The sequence below is a fragment of the Rutidosis leptorrhynchoides genome, chromosome 4 (genome assembly GCF_046630445.1).
Source record: "Rutidosis leptorrhynchoides isolate AG116_Rl617_1_P2 chromosome 4, CSIRO_AGI_Rlap_v1, whole genome shotgun sequence".
Classification (NCBI taxonomy): Eukaryota; Viridiplantae; Streptophyta; class Magnoliopsida; order Asterales; family Asteraceae; genus Rutidosis; species Rutidosis leptorrhynchoides.
In genome coordinates, this window is record NC_092336.1 from 534003432 (window position 1) to 534019577 (window position 16146).

General features: G+C 36.9%; 2 protein-coding genes and 2 pseudogenes across 2 annotated transcripts; 2 read left to right on the forward strand and 2 right to left on the reverse strand.

Annotated features, from left to right (window-relative positions):
* Positions 1 to 1054: 1054 nt before the first annotated feature.
* On the forward strand, positions 1055 to 1638 carry LOC139839633 (dirigent protein 22-like). Its single transcript, XM_071829755.1, has one exon. It carries the CDS (start codon positions 1060 to 1062, stop codon positions 1627 to 1629), a length of 570 nt encoding a protein of 189 aa, XP_071685856.1. The 5' UTR covers positions 1055 to 1059; the 3' UTR covers positions 1630 to 1638.
* Positions 1639 to 1712: 74 nt separating this feature from the next.
* Positions 1713 to 8044, reverse strand: LOC139839631 (putative 12-oxophytodienoate reductase 11; annotated as a pseudogene).
* A 564-nt stretch (positions 8045 to 8608) lies between these two features.
* LOC139839632 (putative 12-oxophytodienoate reductase 11) lies at positions 8609 to 12622 on the reverse strand. Its single transcript, XM_071829754.1, has 5 exons — positions 12489 to 12622; positions 11223 to 11363; positions 9905 to 10035; positions 9566 to 9742; positions 8609 to 9451 (listed from the first exon to the last, which is right to left on the reverse strand). The coding sequence occupies exons 1-5, from the start codon at positions 12557 to 12559 to the stop codon at positions 8847 to 8849; spliced, it is 1125 nt and encodes a 374-aa protein (XP_071685855.1). The 5' UTR covers positions 12560 to 12622; the 3' UTR covers positions 8609 to 8846.
* A 925-nt stretch (positions 12623 to 13547) lies between these two features.
* On the forward strand, positions 13548 to 14331 carry LOC139842589 (dirigent protein 21-like; annotated as a pseudogene).
* Positions 14332 to 16146: the final 1815 nt, after the last annotated feature.

Consider the following 16146-nt stretch of genomic DNA (forward strand, 5'->3'; position numbering starts at 1 on the left):
GAGAGTCGTTCTATGTTAAATTTTTGTTAAAAGAACAAATCAAATTATTTTAAGAAAATAGAAAAAAGCCTAAATCTTGGGTGAACCGGGTGTGAAGCCTCAACCACTCGATCTTTAGCAAGTATAGCCTTGATCAAGGAGTGCTTAACCTCAGGTGGTTGCTCAAGTTTAACCTTGATTTGACGAATCATGCTAGAGCTTGGTAGTTTATACCGCCTGCTTATAGTTGAGCCCTAGATTTTTGTCGGTGGTTGGGAAACGACAACCACATGACACGATCACACGACTCGACATGCTGTTATGTCCCTTTTTTGGATCCCTTTGTCTAAAAAAAAAAAAAAAAAAAAAAAAATTCCTTAAAAATTCTAGTTGGATTTAAAATATGTGTAATAAATGTAAGTTTTGCACATATATTTTATGTAAGTTTGAATAAATTTATTTTAAATAAATACATTATTGAGATTTATGAGTAATGAGTAATAAATGAAGGTAAGTATAGCAGTTTAATGATATTAATTTATAATTTATTATTTTTAGAAATGAACTATTACGTTAGGATAGTAATGGACAGTTTTGTTATGTGTATCATGGGATGGAACCATTATTAAATTAGACCAAGTCATCAATTTTTATGAGAAGATTATATGATTATCACGTTTATAAATAACTAAAAAGAAGTTTGCCAAAGTTTTATCTACATTGATCTAATGATCTCAAGAGAAAATGCAATTTAATTATATAATATAATGTGATTACACATAATTATTAATGATGATCAAATTAACTTGAATCTTATATGATTAACATAGTCACAAGGACTATAGTTGTCATTCTTTAGAATTGAAATTCAATATCGTGCATCTTATTTTTCCGTGTGACTAGTTTGGGTTTAGTTGACCCACAGGCCACAGTTTGTGTTTTAGCTGACCCACTACGGCAATGTCATATCTACCCTTTTTGGTAATCCATTTGTCAAACTAATCCACATCCACATTTTTTATGAAAATATAATCCCTTTTTAAGGACACAACATACATACTCTGAAACACAAAAATAAAGATGGCTAAGATGTACTTCCAAATAACCTTATGCTCAATTGTACTGTTGTCTCTATCTTCTGTTCATTGCATTAATCAAGATCCCACAGCTGTGGAGGACTGGTTCAATGGCCTAGGTACCATGACTGAAAAGGTCACCAAACTTCATTTCTATTTCCATGACATAGTTAGTGGTAATAGCCCTACTGCAATGAATGTGGCTAAGCCCACTAGCTTCACCTCGCTCACCGGGTTTGGCAACATGGTTATGGCTGACGATGTGCTAACGTCTGGGCCCGAGCCCAACTCGACTATTGTAGGCCGAGCACAGGGGATTTATGCATCAGCCTCAATGGAGGATCTAGGCTTTTTAATGACGATGAATTTGGCTTTTAGTGACGGCGATTTTAATGGTAGTACTCTTAGTCTTTTGGGGCGGAACCCGGTGTTACATGAGTACCGTGAGATGCCTATTGTTGGTGGCTCGGGTGTTTTCAGGATGGCGCGTGGAATTGCGACTGCAAAAACTTATAGTTTTAATCTTTTGGGTGATGCAATTGTTGAGTATAATGTTATTGTGTCTCACTATTGAGTTGTGATTACATGGCTTCTTTATATGTATGTACTACTAGAGAATTGTATCTTTATAGTTCAAATGAATGCGAAAATTCCATTTTCAAGAAAATAACAAAATAACTCCACATAAAGATATTCACTTAATAAATTCATCATAATCTTCATTTCCAGCCTTCAAATTCATGTATTTTATAGAATTCGGTCTTTCGAGTTATAGCTAAACCGGGGTTTCCAAAATGGATAATCTGTGTAGCCAATAACAGGATCATTAGTATAAACAGTCTCGCTGTTATACTTGTTAAGAGGAGCATTAAGCTCGAATCTTTTTGGCAAATCTGGATTTGCCAAAAATAATCGACCATAAGCAACAAGATCAGTTCGATTTTCAGATACAGCTTTGTTACCATCTTCCATATCATACCACCCAGCAGAAATAAAAGTTCCATTGAAAGTTTTTCTAATTGGCAAAAGACTGTGAAGGTTTTCAACCTTTTCACCGAAAGATATCATCCTTGATTCAACCATATGGCAGTAGAGAATCTTATATTTATTCAAAGATTCAGCCATGTAAAGACCTAAAGCTTCTGGATTTGAGTCACCTGATTGCATGTAGTATACAAATGGGGATAATCTGATTCCAACTTTGTCGGCTCCTATCTCATTTGCGATAGCCTCACAATTTCTAGAGCGAATCGGCAACGATTTTCTAACGAGCCACCGTACTGGTCGTTCCTGTTGTTTATTTCGTCTTTCATAAATTGGTCTATTAGAAAACCGTGAGCACCATGGATTTCAACTCCATCAAAACCTATATATGTCATTAATAATTACTTATCATCTCAATATTAGCATAATATATTAAGATTACATAGAAAAGTAATTGTTACCGGCTTCAATTGCATTTCTAGCAGCCAGTCTAAAATCATTAACAATGTAGACGCTGAGAGAGGATCTTAGAATCAACCTAACACGATCTAGAGGCGGAATAACACTAGAACGAGCTTAAACGAATATCTATGGATTTTCGGGTTCGTACAAGTCAAACCAAGATTAGATCTTGATAAACACGAAGCCTAGACTGACATTCTGTGGTATTTGGACATGAAGATTGAGAGAGAGACTCGACATAGAACTGTTTTCGTGTGTATGTAATGTGCAGAGTTGTTAACCAAATTAATGAAGATTAATTAGGCTTAAATACCTCAGTTCCTATGTCGGTCGACAGTGAATGACAGTCGGTCGACTGACCATGTCAGTCGGCCGACTGTCGAGTAATATTACGAATTATATTTAAACGTTTACAAATATAAAATAACACATCGACAATCAACGTTTAACAATATTACAGGTTACAACATGATCGAATAAAACGTTAAAGTTCATGGAACTAGGGATTACAAAATATGCACTAACAAACTCCCCCTAAGACCTAGTTCCTCATAAGTCTTCGATCTGCTTCAATCTCTGTACGGATCTGTAACCATATTATTCAAATAGCAAACCTTTGCAACACGAATGTACTGTTGTGCTTGAACTCTATTTTCTGGCCTGTACAGCATCCGATTGTAGTACAATGTGAAGATGTCAGCTTCACAGCAATTTCTCAACCAAACGGGATCTAAAACCTGTATCGAGTCTGTCTCATCTTCCTTCAATTTGTCCAAAACGATGACTGCCTCCTCTGAGCGTTCATCGTAGTACCACCAGCGAAAACGTGGGCTAAAGTTCTGCGGCATTTTCATCACAGGAACCTTTCTCATATAATTTACTGGCTTGTATTTGACAATCTTTCTTCGTTCGCCCGTTTTCTTGTTTGTTCGATAAGTGATCGTGGGAAATTGAGGGCCGAATCCCTCAAAGTTCTTTGACAAGTACGAGTGTCTTATCTTCTTGCAGACAATATTAGGAATTCCGTCATAATCCCTATATAACATTTTGAGCCTAGCCACCTGCATAAATTCAAAGTACGGTAGAGACGTGAACTCGTATCCATGTTTGATGTAATCCACTCCGTACTCCTTCTTTATTGCGTATATATTCAACTCTTTAATGTAGGCCCACGCAATTATTTTTCCTTTAGCCAAAAGATTCGCCGGTCTATTAATGTAATTCATCCATTCAGGTTCCGGCGCTGGCTTCTCACAATATTTTCTGATCCTCAACAGGATCTTCCACTCAGCTTCTAGAACTTCTATCTTTTCTTTATTTATCTTGACCGGTAAAAACCCTGGAGGCAAATCTTCGGTCTTTTCTTTTTCTTCGCATTTACGGTTTAGAAGCTCTTCATTCATTTTGAAGTAGTCTTGAAATGTAGGTAGATCTTTATCGTTATTACATTCGTACTCTGGAAAATCACCTATTGGTTCATCTTCAATAATTACTTCATCAAAATCTTTGTCGTTTTCATTACTTACGACAATTTCCTCAAAATCATCACTAGAATCGTAACGATTCTCAAAAGATGAGCTAGCAGTTGCGTCAGCTGAAGTACTTGCTTGTTGCTCTTGACGCACTAGCTCGGCCTGCTCCTCAGTGCTTAGATCCGGCGGGATCTCCCCTTCTTAGTGGGTTCTCGCTTGTGCCTTTAGCAATATCCAAACCTAGCTCATCCTCGCCTTGATCGTTAAAATTACCAAAGTCTATATCCTCCTCGAGATCAACAGCCTCAATATCGAAATTATTTTCCCACTCAAGCACCTTCGAAAGTGCCTTGTTCGTTGTAGTCTCAGCCTTTACAATCAGCAAATTCTGAGCATCAAACTTAGTTTGTAACTTCTTCAATTCAACCTGTTGATCTTCAACCTGCTTGGTCAGTTTGGCAATCTCAGCATCCTTTCTTCTCTCTCGTTCATCAGCTTTTTCTTTAAACTTTTCAAATTCAGAAGCCATATTGACAACCTTCTCACTTAATATAGAAACCGCAGCATCTTGTGTAATAGCAGTCGTGGATGCAGCAGCATGAACTCCTGTATCAGTTTCAGCACGTGTTTCTTGAGTAGCAGCAGCTGAAGGTTGTCGTTGTGGTTGTGATTGCTGTGATTGTCGCTGTTCAGTAGCGGAGGACGACTCAGTCCTTTTTGCCTTCTTAATGAATCTTATGCGCCTCTGCTTCGGCTTTGTGGTAACCGAAGGACCCTCAGATTGTTTTCGCTTTCTCAGCTCGAATTGATCAGGGTCAAGGTCATCTCCTTCATCGTCTTCATCAACCAGTATTTGTTCAATTGGAACAACTGGCGGTGGCTGATTAACCTCTTGATCGTCTTCACCAACTGCGACGATATCATCTTCATTACCAGACGTACTGTTCTCATGACGACAAGCAGCACCTGGTGGACATACATAGTTTTCATTTGCGAGGTGGCCAACCAATCTCTTGAATGGTTCATCCGGACCTCTCTTTTGCTTGACTCGATTGAAAGTCAAATCGTTCAGATGATTCAGCTTAATCTCATCCTCCCAAACCTTATTCAAACCTTGCACTTGCTTTTCAATCATCACCTGCAAGAACCTAGGAAACATTAAGTGGCTCTTCTTTTTCACGTTCACCAACATGCTTCTGAAAATTACTTCGGAGAAGTTGAAGTCCGCATGAAGAACTAGTGCTGCAAACATTGAGCTATAAGTCTCATTCAGCTCATCAAAACCGCCTACCATTGGACTCATGCATCTCAACAACACCAAAGTTAGGTATTTGTATTGATGACAGAATCGAGTTCTCTTAACAGCTCCTTTCATTGGATCACCAGAGTATCCACATCTTACTAGACACCTTCGGACCTTAGTTCTATTCAGTGTGACTGGCATAGAATCATTATCTGGAAAACCTAAGTCTTCACGAACTGTCTGTGCCGAGATCTTTACAATTGTACCACCAACGCTGCTTCGTATTACCTTTCTTCCTTGTTCAGTGACGATAGAAGCATTGTTCCAGAATTCTCGTTGGTGTGAGTAGTATGCTTTGCATTCTAGAGTTATTGCAGTATGAATCCTGGACCTTTTCAAGAATTTGATAATATCAACGAAGCCTTCCTTTGCTTCAGGTCCTTCCTCGTTTAGACATGCCTCTAGATTGGCATTTTCGCTTGCCGTCAGGCCTGGAAGATTCTTGGACAGAATCACCTCTTCCTCATGTACATCTTCGTTCACTGGACTACCTAGTTGAGCCATTTATTCTGCTATACAAACATATATACAATAATCGAAAAGCGTTAAATCGAAAAATTTAAAAAAAAACAGGAAACAACAGTCGGTCGACATACTATGTAATTCGGTCTAGAGGATCTTAGAATCAACCTAACACGATCTAGAGGCGGAATAACACTAGAACGAGCTTAAACGAATATCTATGGATTTTCGGGTTCGTACAAGTCAAACCAAGATTAGATCTTGATAAACACGAAGCCTAGACTGACATTCTGTGGTATTTGGACATGAAGATTGAGAGAGAGACTCGACCTAGAACTGTTTTCGTGTGTATGTAATGTGCAGAGTTGTTAACCAAATTAATGAAGATTAATTAGGCTTAAATACCTCAGTTCCTATGTCGGTCGACAGTGAATGACAGTCGGTCGACTGACCATGTCAGTCGGCCGACTGTCGAGTAATATTACGAATTATATTTAAACGTTTACAAATATAAAATAACACATCGACAATCAACGTTTAACAATATTATAGGTTACAACATGATCGAATAAAACGTTAAAGTTCATGGAACTAGGGATTACAAAATATGCACTAACAAACAACAAGAGGAATTTCATCTGTAGTTAGCTTTCTTGGAGGTGTAAGTTGTGTAACATCAACCTCGTTGCATTTTGTTACCTCTTTTTCTGAGGAAGATACTGGCGGTTTCCCGTTTGGCTGAAAGCCTGTTCGATAGGTGTTTGGTGAAAAACAGGTAAAGAATTTTTCTTGAAATCAGAATTATTAACCGCTAAAAGGTAGAAAGGTAGAAGGTTTTCCCTGTTCAGGCTACCCGGGAGGGCGAGTGATCCGACCCCATACTCTGATGTACGCAGCCCAGCAGGATTACTCTCTGGCTGTTTCCAACCCTTCCCTGGCCACCACTAAATATTCGTCCCAGACGGGATTCAAACCTGGGACCTCTTGCAAGGAACTAAGCGCTAAATGATTCAAAATCTGAATAATTCAAAGGTTCTAACTGAACTGGATTCAAAACCATACCAACATTTGAAATCCTTCCGACATGCCAAATTTGACAGAAAAAGATGCCGCCTTTAGCATGAACACCATCAACAATTGGTTTCCAGGCTTCAACTTGTTCCTTTGTCCATATACCGGGGGTATTTGGATACCTAGCACAATAAAGAAAAAAAAAAAAAAAAAAAAGAATACTATCAAGAAAACTACATCTTCCATCATAAACAATGCAATGTTTAAGCCAAAACACATAGTTTATTAGTAACTATTATGACAATTAGGCGAACGATTTGAATGGGGCTGGCTCCAACTGTTACAAAGTTAGAAAGTATAGTAAATCAAAATCAATGGCATACATATTTACCCTTGGGCAGTATCAGAAACTCCAGTTGCTTCTGAAATAAGAAGGCCTCCTTTCGTTGTTCTTTGCGAATAATATAAGATAGCATGTGGTTGAGGCACATTGCCAAAGGACCTTTGCCTTGTTAATGGAGCTAAAACGACTCTATTTAAGATGGGAGCTGATTCGTACACCACTAGATTTTAGCCATACACCACCAATGGTGCATTAAAACATTGTACTGTACAACACTGTAATGCATAGTTGGTGGTGTATGGCTAAATTTAATGGTTTACGAATCAGCACCCATTTAAGATGGATACCAGGCATACATCAGATGGTTTGAAATTTATAAATGCAGCCAAAAGCAGGATATGAATTGTTTAATAAGATCTCCAATTTATAGAAAATTTCAGTATGTGTTTTCTAAGTGTACTTTTTTTATTTATTTTAAATTTAAAACACCAAAATCAATATAAGATACTTAAATAATCAATTAACTGATACTCGGTATAGATCATCCACAACAGTTCTCTTCAACCAAATAGTTAATTGTTTAGGTTAATCTAACTGTTTTGGCATTAGGTAATCAGAAGAATTAGTTCTTATTTACTATACAACAAAAATCATAATGAAGTAATAGCTGTAATGTTTGACTTTTTTTAACAATAGTTCATGGGTAATTTACTACCAATGACACCCAGTTGATAAGATATTAGTTTATTAAAAATAAAAAAATAAAAAAAGTAGCCTAAAAGGAAAATAAACAACTGAGAGAAGATCTAAAGCATATAGTGAAACCTGTGAGAAAACTCAAATCTTCCCATTTTGTAAGGAGTGAGAAGAGGGATTTTGACTTGTTTTTCTCCTTCTTTCTCAGTCATCTTTCAAACAAGTTGATTGATATATTGATTCAAATGTATTCATAGCTCACACATTCAAGATGAAAGTTCATCACTATTTAAAAAATGTTAAACATATCTAGCACACCCACTTTGACTCTTTGACCAATTCAAAGATGAAACTCTTCAGCACTCACAGATATTGGTGATTGTGACGTGGAATGGGTGAGGTGCACTTTTTGGGGAAAAACTGTGACTGTGCCATGACATTTTGGGGGAAGTTGTAATGGGGGGCTTTTGTAAGGGCGTTTGTGGGTGATGTGTCAAAATATAATTGGAGGTTGGGTTAAAAAGTGGTAAAAAAGGTAGAAAAGAATTAAAATAAAAATAAAAAAATCACAAACGCACATTTTCATGCTCGTGCTTTCTTGACAAACGCCCCCAGACAAACGCCCCATTCCGGGCGTTTGTGGGCGAATTCAGGCGACAAACTCCTGCGTTATCTATGATCTTAGATGTACACAGTGATATCTCTAACTAAGAATTAAAAGACTGATTCCAAGGAAAAAAATAAATAAAGAAGGGACAATTGTCAAACACATTCTAAAGCTCAGGTGAAAATCAACTTGTGCCCCCATCAAATCATCAAATACTTACTTTAAATAGTATGAAGCTATTATTATTTAAATTGAAATACATGGATGAATAATGACAAGTAGATATAATGACAAGTAGATGTAATGCAAAACATCATGAGATTTATAACAAAGAAACATACAATATATATTGCCATTTGCAAATCACCAACACAAAGACCCTCCCAACTGATCAATGATATACACCCCCAGAACTTACTTTTACAACCAATAGTATTTGCATTCTTCAAACTTATGTGGTCTTTATCTCTTTCGAGTCAAGAAACGGATAATCGGTGTACCCAATAACAGGATCAGGAATATAAAATGTCTCCCTATTGTACTTATTAAGAGGAGCATTTAGCTCAAATCTTTTTGGCAAATCCGGATTCGCCAAAAACAAACGACCATAAGCCACTAGATCTGTTCGGTTTTCAGCCAAAGCATTGTTTCCATCTTCCATATCATACCCTCCGGCCGAAATAAAAGTCCCTTTAAACGCCTTTCTCATAGGCACAAGACTATGTGGACACTCAACTTTTTCACCTACAGATTTCATCCTTGGTTCTACCATATGACAGTAAACAATCTTATATGCATTTAGTGATTCAGCCATGTATAGGCCTAACGCTTTAGGATTTGAGTCACCCGATTCCATGTAACTTGCAAACGGGGATAATCTTATCCCAACTTTGTCCGCTCCTATTTCGTTAACAACCGCATCAACTATTTCTAGAGCGAATCTACAACGATTCTCTGGAGAGCCACCGTATTGATCTGTGCAGTCATTTATTGCGTCTTTCAAGAATTGGTCAATTAGATAACCATGGGCCCCATGGATCTCAACTCCATCAAAACCTATAATTTTCATTGCCAAAAAAAATTACTGTATTATTTTTTTATTTACAAAAACTACAACCATAAACTAGATATTAGTCGAGTATTTAGGAGTAATGATTAGGTAATTTTTACCAGCTTCGATTGCATTTCTTGCCGCAAGTCTAAAATCATTAACAACAAGAGGAATTTCGTCTGTACTTAACTTCCTCGGAGGTGTAAATCGTGCGACATCAATGCCATTGGCTCGTAATTGAGGTGTTAATTCTTTGTCCGATGAAGATATTGGTGCTTGTCCATTTGGCTGATAACCTGTTCAACATATGAAGAACTTTAAAAGTTTGACTAAAAAGCAAGCAGAGTTAATGGGCGACTTGGTAGATCGCTGCAAATCTATATATCTATATCTGTATCTGTATATTGATGAAGCATCCCATGTTTAAAGGTTGCTAATATGACAGAAAAAGATTATACCCGTATTTGAAACCCTTCCGACATGCCAAATTTGACAGAAAAAGATGCCGCCTTTAGCATGAACAGCATCCACAATTGGTTTCCATGCTTCAACTTGTTCCTTTGTCCATATTCCTGGTGTCTCTGGATACCTTAACAAGACAAATGTATTAACAAAATAAGCTGCACGATTTTTAAAAACAATGCAATGTTTAACCAAGGCACATTACTCTAGGAATTACCTATCACCGTTAGTTAAATGTCATGAATACCCTCCATAATTTACAAAGTACGGAAAACTTGCGACTCAAAATTAATGGAAGGAAACACGTGTTGGAGTGAAGAAGCTTAAACAAAACAAAGGTACAAAAGGACAAAAGGACTCGCGACCGCGAGGCACAAACTCGCGATCGCGAGAATGGTATAGACACGAGCTCGCGATTGGAAAAAAGGAGTTCGCGACTGGAGAATATGCTCGACACATATCTCGCGATCGCGAAACAGAAGGCACCAGGATTCTCGCGATCGCGAATTGGGGTCTTGTCGGCCAAAGTTTCCAAAACCGAGTTTTCTTGGTCAGTTGTTTCCTTGTTGAGTTTTGCCTATATAAGCACCCCTAATGTAACACATACCGTGTATCACGAATTCTATCAATAAAATCTCTTTAGTTTGGTCCGTGGATTAAAGTAAATAACTCGTGATTACATATAACCACGTTAAATTATCGCGTTCTTATTTTCTTTGTTGTTGTCTTCATTTATCTTTGTAGGAAGAGTGATTTGCTGGAAATCACTCATATTGTTGGGTCCTAAATCCTAACAACACGCGTATATAATTTTAGCTTTTGAATGTTTTCAAGAAAAGTAAATATATAGTTAGCCTGTTCTGATTCTTCCTTCTATTATTCTATTTGATTTATTTTTGAGAAGACCTCTAACGCGGTTGAGGGGCAGCTAACCGAAAGGAAAGCGGGTAGACCGCCTATTTTTATCCTTCTGAAAGCAGACCACACCTCATGGGCGCCCGGGCCGACCGACAGGCTAAGGGCAATGGAAACGAAAACAAAGAGGGAACCAAAAAAAAATGGAGATGGGTATCGCAATCAAGGATCGCCAGTCATATACGTAACGAACAATGTGATGTTTAGCAGAGATGAAACAGATTGAATTACTAGTCAAATGGCTTAATTGTCTACAAATAATGAACCATAAATACGACATATTTTATGACAATGGACAAATAGCTATTTTATCTTTGTAGATTGCCAATAAATGAAATAATTTCGATATTTAAGGACATTTGAAATAAAGATTGAAAACTAAGGGTCATATATACATACCCTTGAGCGGTATCTGAAATTCCAGTGGCTTCAGAGATAAGAAGGCCTCCTTTTGTAGTTCTTTGCGAGTAATATAGAATAGCATGTGGTTGAGGAACATTTCCATAAGATCTTTGCCTTGTTAGAGGTGCTAAAACAACTCTGTATTCATTTATACACGAGATATGAATCAGACCATTTTAATTTTCTAGAGACGTAAGAAATTCACAAATGTTGAAACAAGCAACAAGCTTCTTATGTTCTTAGCATAATCAGAATAAGATTATCAAATATTAAGACTTAGGGTGCGTTTGATTGCCTCTTTGGTTCAACACTTAATGTTGAGCCATTCAGCATTCAGTGCGTTTGTTAATGACATATGAATGACAAATGATGTTGAACCATTCAGCAATCTGTGCTAAACTTTAAAGCTGAAATACACTCTTAAGTAGTCTTAACCATTCACCGCCTTCATTTCCTTTGATATACTCCTTAAATTATATTCATAACACTTATCACACAATTATACTCTCTATACTCTTGTATTTATTATTTATATTTCTTTATATAAAAGGTTAACACATTAACTTTACATTATTCATAGAGTTCATTCGGAATTATTATCAAACAAGTCATTGTCGTTCATAACTAAATTCAATCAGAACCTTTAAATCATTCGTATTCAATATCCCTCGATGCTTAATCATTATGTTTTATCAAACGCACCCCACATGTTCCTATTGCAACTTGACCTCACAACAAATGAGGTTTAACCTTTACAACTCAAAGTCCTGTATTTTTCTTTCTCTCTTTCTTTTGTTCCCTTTTTTAGTAGCTGATATAAAATCAAGTAAATTACTTGGGGAATATATACAAAACTAACTAAACAATAGTAAAGAGAAGATCGGTGGCTAATTGAAGCTCATTTAATCAAAGCCTTAAAATAATTACTCTACTGTCTAGAGCTTCCGTTATTTCTTACTATCATTACTTCAATTAAAAAAAAAAAAAAAAAAAAAAATGATAGTTTCAAGCTAGAATTCAATTTGTCGAAAAATAAAAATCATACATGTTGAGTGTTATATATAGTATTCAACCAAATATACTCAAATGAAAAAAAAAAAAAAAAAAAAAAAAAAAAAAAAAAAAAAAAAAAAAGGAATAATATGCTTGACAATTTATAAAACAGTTGTGGGCAATTCACTATTCCCAAATTACATTACATAATACTAAAAATACATAATACATAAACTAGAAAACAAAAGGATAAATAAATGATAATAATACCTGTGAGAAAGATCGAATTTACCCATTTTGTAAGGGGTCAGTAGATTTATTTTCTCTTGTTTATCTCCCATTTTTTAGGCCTTGTGATCTTCAACTCAATTATTTTTTATGATTGAAATATTGGAGGATACCCCAGTGATTCTTTATAGACGGCGAAGGCATTATTGGTAGGGCCCTGTTTAATCTATTGTTTGATTTTGACTATTGTCCCATTTAAGTGGAGTAATATTTTTGGTGATTTTCTTATTTTTTTAAGAAAACATAACTATAATATTAAAACGATTCAAAAGTCAAAGCCATTTCAGGTGAGTACAGCTACACGTGTTCCGGACTCAAAGACCACACAATCTACCGTTATTGGACTCCGTTAACGATCGTTAGAGTCTAACTAAGATAAGCAGCAATTCGTGAGAAGGATGGCCAGTGAAGCCTGCAACAATACTCTCACGAATGAAAGTGGGGCCCCAAAAAAAAATTACATCCATTGCAATAGCCGATGGTGATTTATGCTTAATTTTTATTTATTTAATGTATTTAAACAATTAATTTAAATTGATTAAAGTTTGAAATAGAGTGTATGATAATGAGGGTTTAGTGAAAGGGACGTGAAAGAAATGTTAAAGAGTTTGTGCTGATGTGGCGGGTAAAATGTATGTTAAACTTGGGAACCATTGCAAGTGGCTTAACTAGTCTTCTTGATTAGATCTACACCACACAAACTCGTACACCTAGGGATAGTAAAAAATATCGTACTCGATGGAAAAATCCAAAACTCAATATTTTTGAGTCGGCTTCAGGTCAGGTAAATGGGTCTAGGGTCGGGTATGGGGATAGTTTTAATTTTTTCGCGGGTCCAAGTCCGGGTATTGTTTTAGACACAAACCCAATTACCTGGCATGTATACCCGAAAAAAAGACTCGAGTCCATATACCCGGCCCGTATACCCGATTATTCGGCCCGCTAGTTAGTAACTAAATGAAGACCCGACGGGTTTGGGTTCGAGTTTGGGACGGGTTTTTCTAATCGAGTTCGGGTTCGAGATTACCTAAACCCGACCCGATGTCATCCCTACCTAAATCTGTGTTAGACTGGTTCAATGGCCTAGGCACCATGACAGAAAAGGCCACCAAACTTCATTTCTACCTCCATGGTTAGTGTTTTTTTAACAGCACTTTGGAATAAACCAGGGGAATAACTACTCACGTGATCATTTCCGCAGTTGCATAACCCACCCTCAACTGCAGTTCAGGAGGAAACCTGGATCAATCCGAGGGCATGGCCGGTAAAAAAAACTCCCCTCCTCGCTGCCCCCGCAAACGCGATGTGCGATTGACGATCTTGGGTGGATTTCAAGATCAAGTGAATATCCTTGTGTGCAATGTTGCCACTTCAGGAAATCAAACTCCCAACCTCTAACAAAGAGGTATGGGCCATTATGGTTAGTGGTAATAGCCCAACTGCAATGAGTGTGGCTAAGCCCACCGACTTCACCTCGCTCACCGCGTTTGCCAACTTAGTCATGGCTGACGATGTGTTAACTTCTGGGCCTGAGCCCAACTCGACTATTATAGGCCGAGCATAAGCCATTTATGTATCTGCCTCGATGGAGGATATCGGTTTATTAATGAGTATGAATTTGACTTTTAGTGATGGCGATTTTAATGGTAGTACTTTTAGTCTTTTCGAGAGAACCTGGTTTTACATGAGTATTGTGTGATGCCTATTGTTGGTGGCTCGGGTGTTTTCAGGATGACATGTGGAATTGCGACCGCAAAAACTTATAGTTTTAATCTTTTGGGTGATGCAATTGTTAAAGTATAATGTTATGGTGTCTCGCTATTGAGTTTGTGATTGCATGGCTTCTTCATATGTATGTATTACTTGAGATTTGTACCTTTGAGTTCAAATGAATGAAAATATTCCATCTTCAAGAAAATAACGTAATAACGCGGAGTCGTAATCTGTATTACCAGCCTTCAAATTCATGTATTTTATACAACTCCAACATTCGAATCGATAAACGCTAAATAGCTAAATCGGGGCTACTAGATGGTGGACGGGATGTTTTGCTGTTCGGAGTGGCAGCCTGAGCAACCAGAAGCGTAGGGGCAGACAGTGTTTGTAATAACCCGACTTTTTTCGTTAAATTATTTTAACGCCCGTCTTTTTTTTAGATAATATCTTTCGTTATCTAAATTCGTATCTTCCGTTAACTAAAGTTCTTAATATTTCCGTTTTTTAATTATAACATCTCTCATTTACTCTAGCGTATTTAAAATAAATCGCTTGGTTAATTCACGCACCCGCTTTCAAACTTGAGGTACCAAAGATGCCAAGGGGCCAAACTAGTTGACTAGGTCAACTAGTCAAACCCCACCACCAACACTCATTCACTTCACCTCTCATCTCTCTTTTTCTCTCTAGTTCAAGAACACCATTTTTATCCAAATCAAAGAATCATCATCCAAATTCGATCTAGGAAGCCTACAACAAAACAAATTACATATTTGTAATCCTCTCTTCGTCCTCTTTAATTTGTTACCAATTTCATAGCTTTGGGTAAGCTTTTCGAAATCTCTAATTTCCATAAATTAGACCTTTAAGCTTAAAAGTGTGTTAATTATTGTCTATGGCTCGAGTCTAACATGGATATGTAATTTATTTGCTCGATCTTGTTATTTTGCATAAACTAGCATGAACTTGAAAAAGGGTTTGTTTAATCTTGAGTCTTGGGTGATTTAATGTTGTTAAATGTTAAAGCTCGTGTATTAAATGTGTTACTAGCATCACTAGCTTCGTTTTGGTATGTAGGTTGATTTAGAAAAACTTCATTAACAAAATTGTTGAATTCATGATTTTTGGTTAGGGTTTAGTAACCTTGAATACGAATTTTGATGCATTGAATGCTATGAAATGTTTTTAGTAAGTGTTTAGTTGCAATGTATGTTTAATTACCTTCGAAACGGCATATCGTATGTGTAAATTGGATTCCCGAATCACCACTTGCATTTTTGAGCTTGAAATGTTAAATAATGATCATTTGACGAGGTTTTCATTGTTGTTAATGATGGATTTGATTTATGATATGTGTTTAGTTATATTCCTCGTTAAATTACCTTTCCAACGATGTATGGTATGTGTTTTGAGTGTTTACGGTTCATTAGTTGTGTTGAAATGAAGTTTGATTCGTGCATTAAGTGTTCAAAACTGCCCAGATTGCTGATCTGACACCCTGAGCTCGGCTTGGAGCTCGGCTCCGATTCCTGCTGACTAAAATCAAAGCCACCATATGCCTATTTGAGCGCCGCTTGGAGCTCGGCTCCGATTCCTGCTGACTAAAATCACTTTTCGTTTTCCGTTTAATTCCCGTTATGCTATACATGTTCGATTAACATGAAACTTGGCTAAAATACTTATATATGCTTATCTTTCATAGAAAAATTGTCGGATACCCGACCCTGTTGACTTTGACTTTGACTTTTACCAAGTTTGACTTTTAGTTAAACTTAACCAAATACTTATGCAATCGTTCTAACTTGCTTTTATACTTATATCTTGCATGAAACTTGACAACTTGACTCACATGCTATATGATCGAGTCGTAACGAGCCATAGGACTAATTGAACACATTTTGACCGACCTTGTGTCTTACCCGGT

Bases quoted from the DNA above. Each gene is read 5' to 3' on its own strand.
- LOC139839632 (XM_071829754.1), bottom strand. From the start codon at position 12,559: ATGGGAGATAAACAAGAGAAAATAAATCTACTGACCCCTTACAAAATG. The intron at 11,364-12,488 runs GTATTATTATCA...AAATGAATACAG, and splicing joins AAATTCGATCTTTCTCACAG to AGTTGTTTTAGCACCTCTAA. The intron at 9,452-9,565 runs GTAAAAATTACC...TGAAAATTATAG, and splicing joins AAGAAATGCAATCGAAGCTG to GTTTTGATGGAGTTGAGATC.
- LOC139839633 (XM_071829755.1), top strand. From the start codon at position 1,060: ATGGCTAAGATGTACTTCCAAATAACCTTATGCTCAATTGTACTGTTG.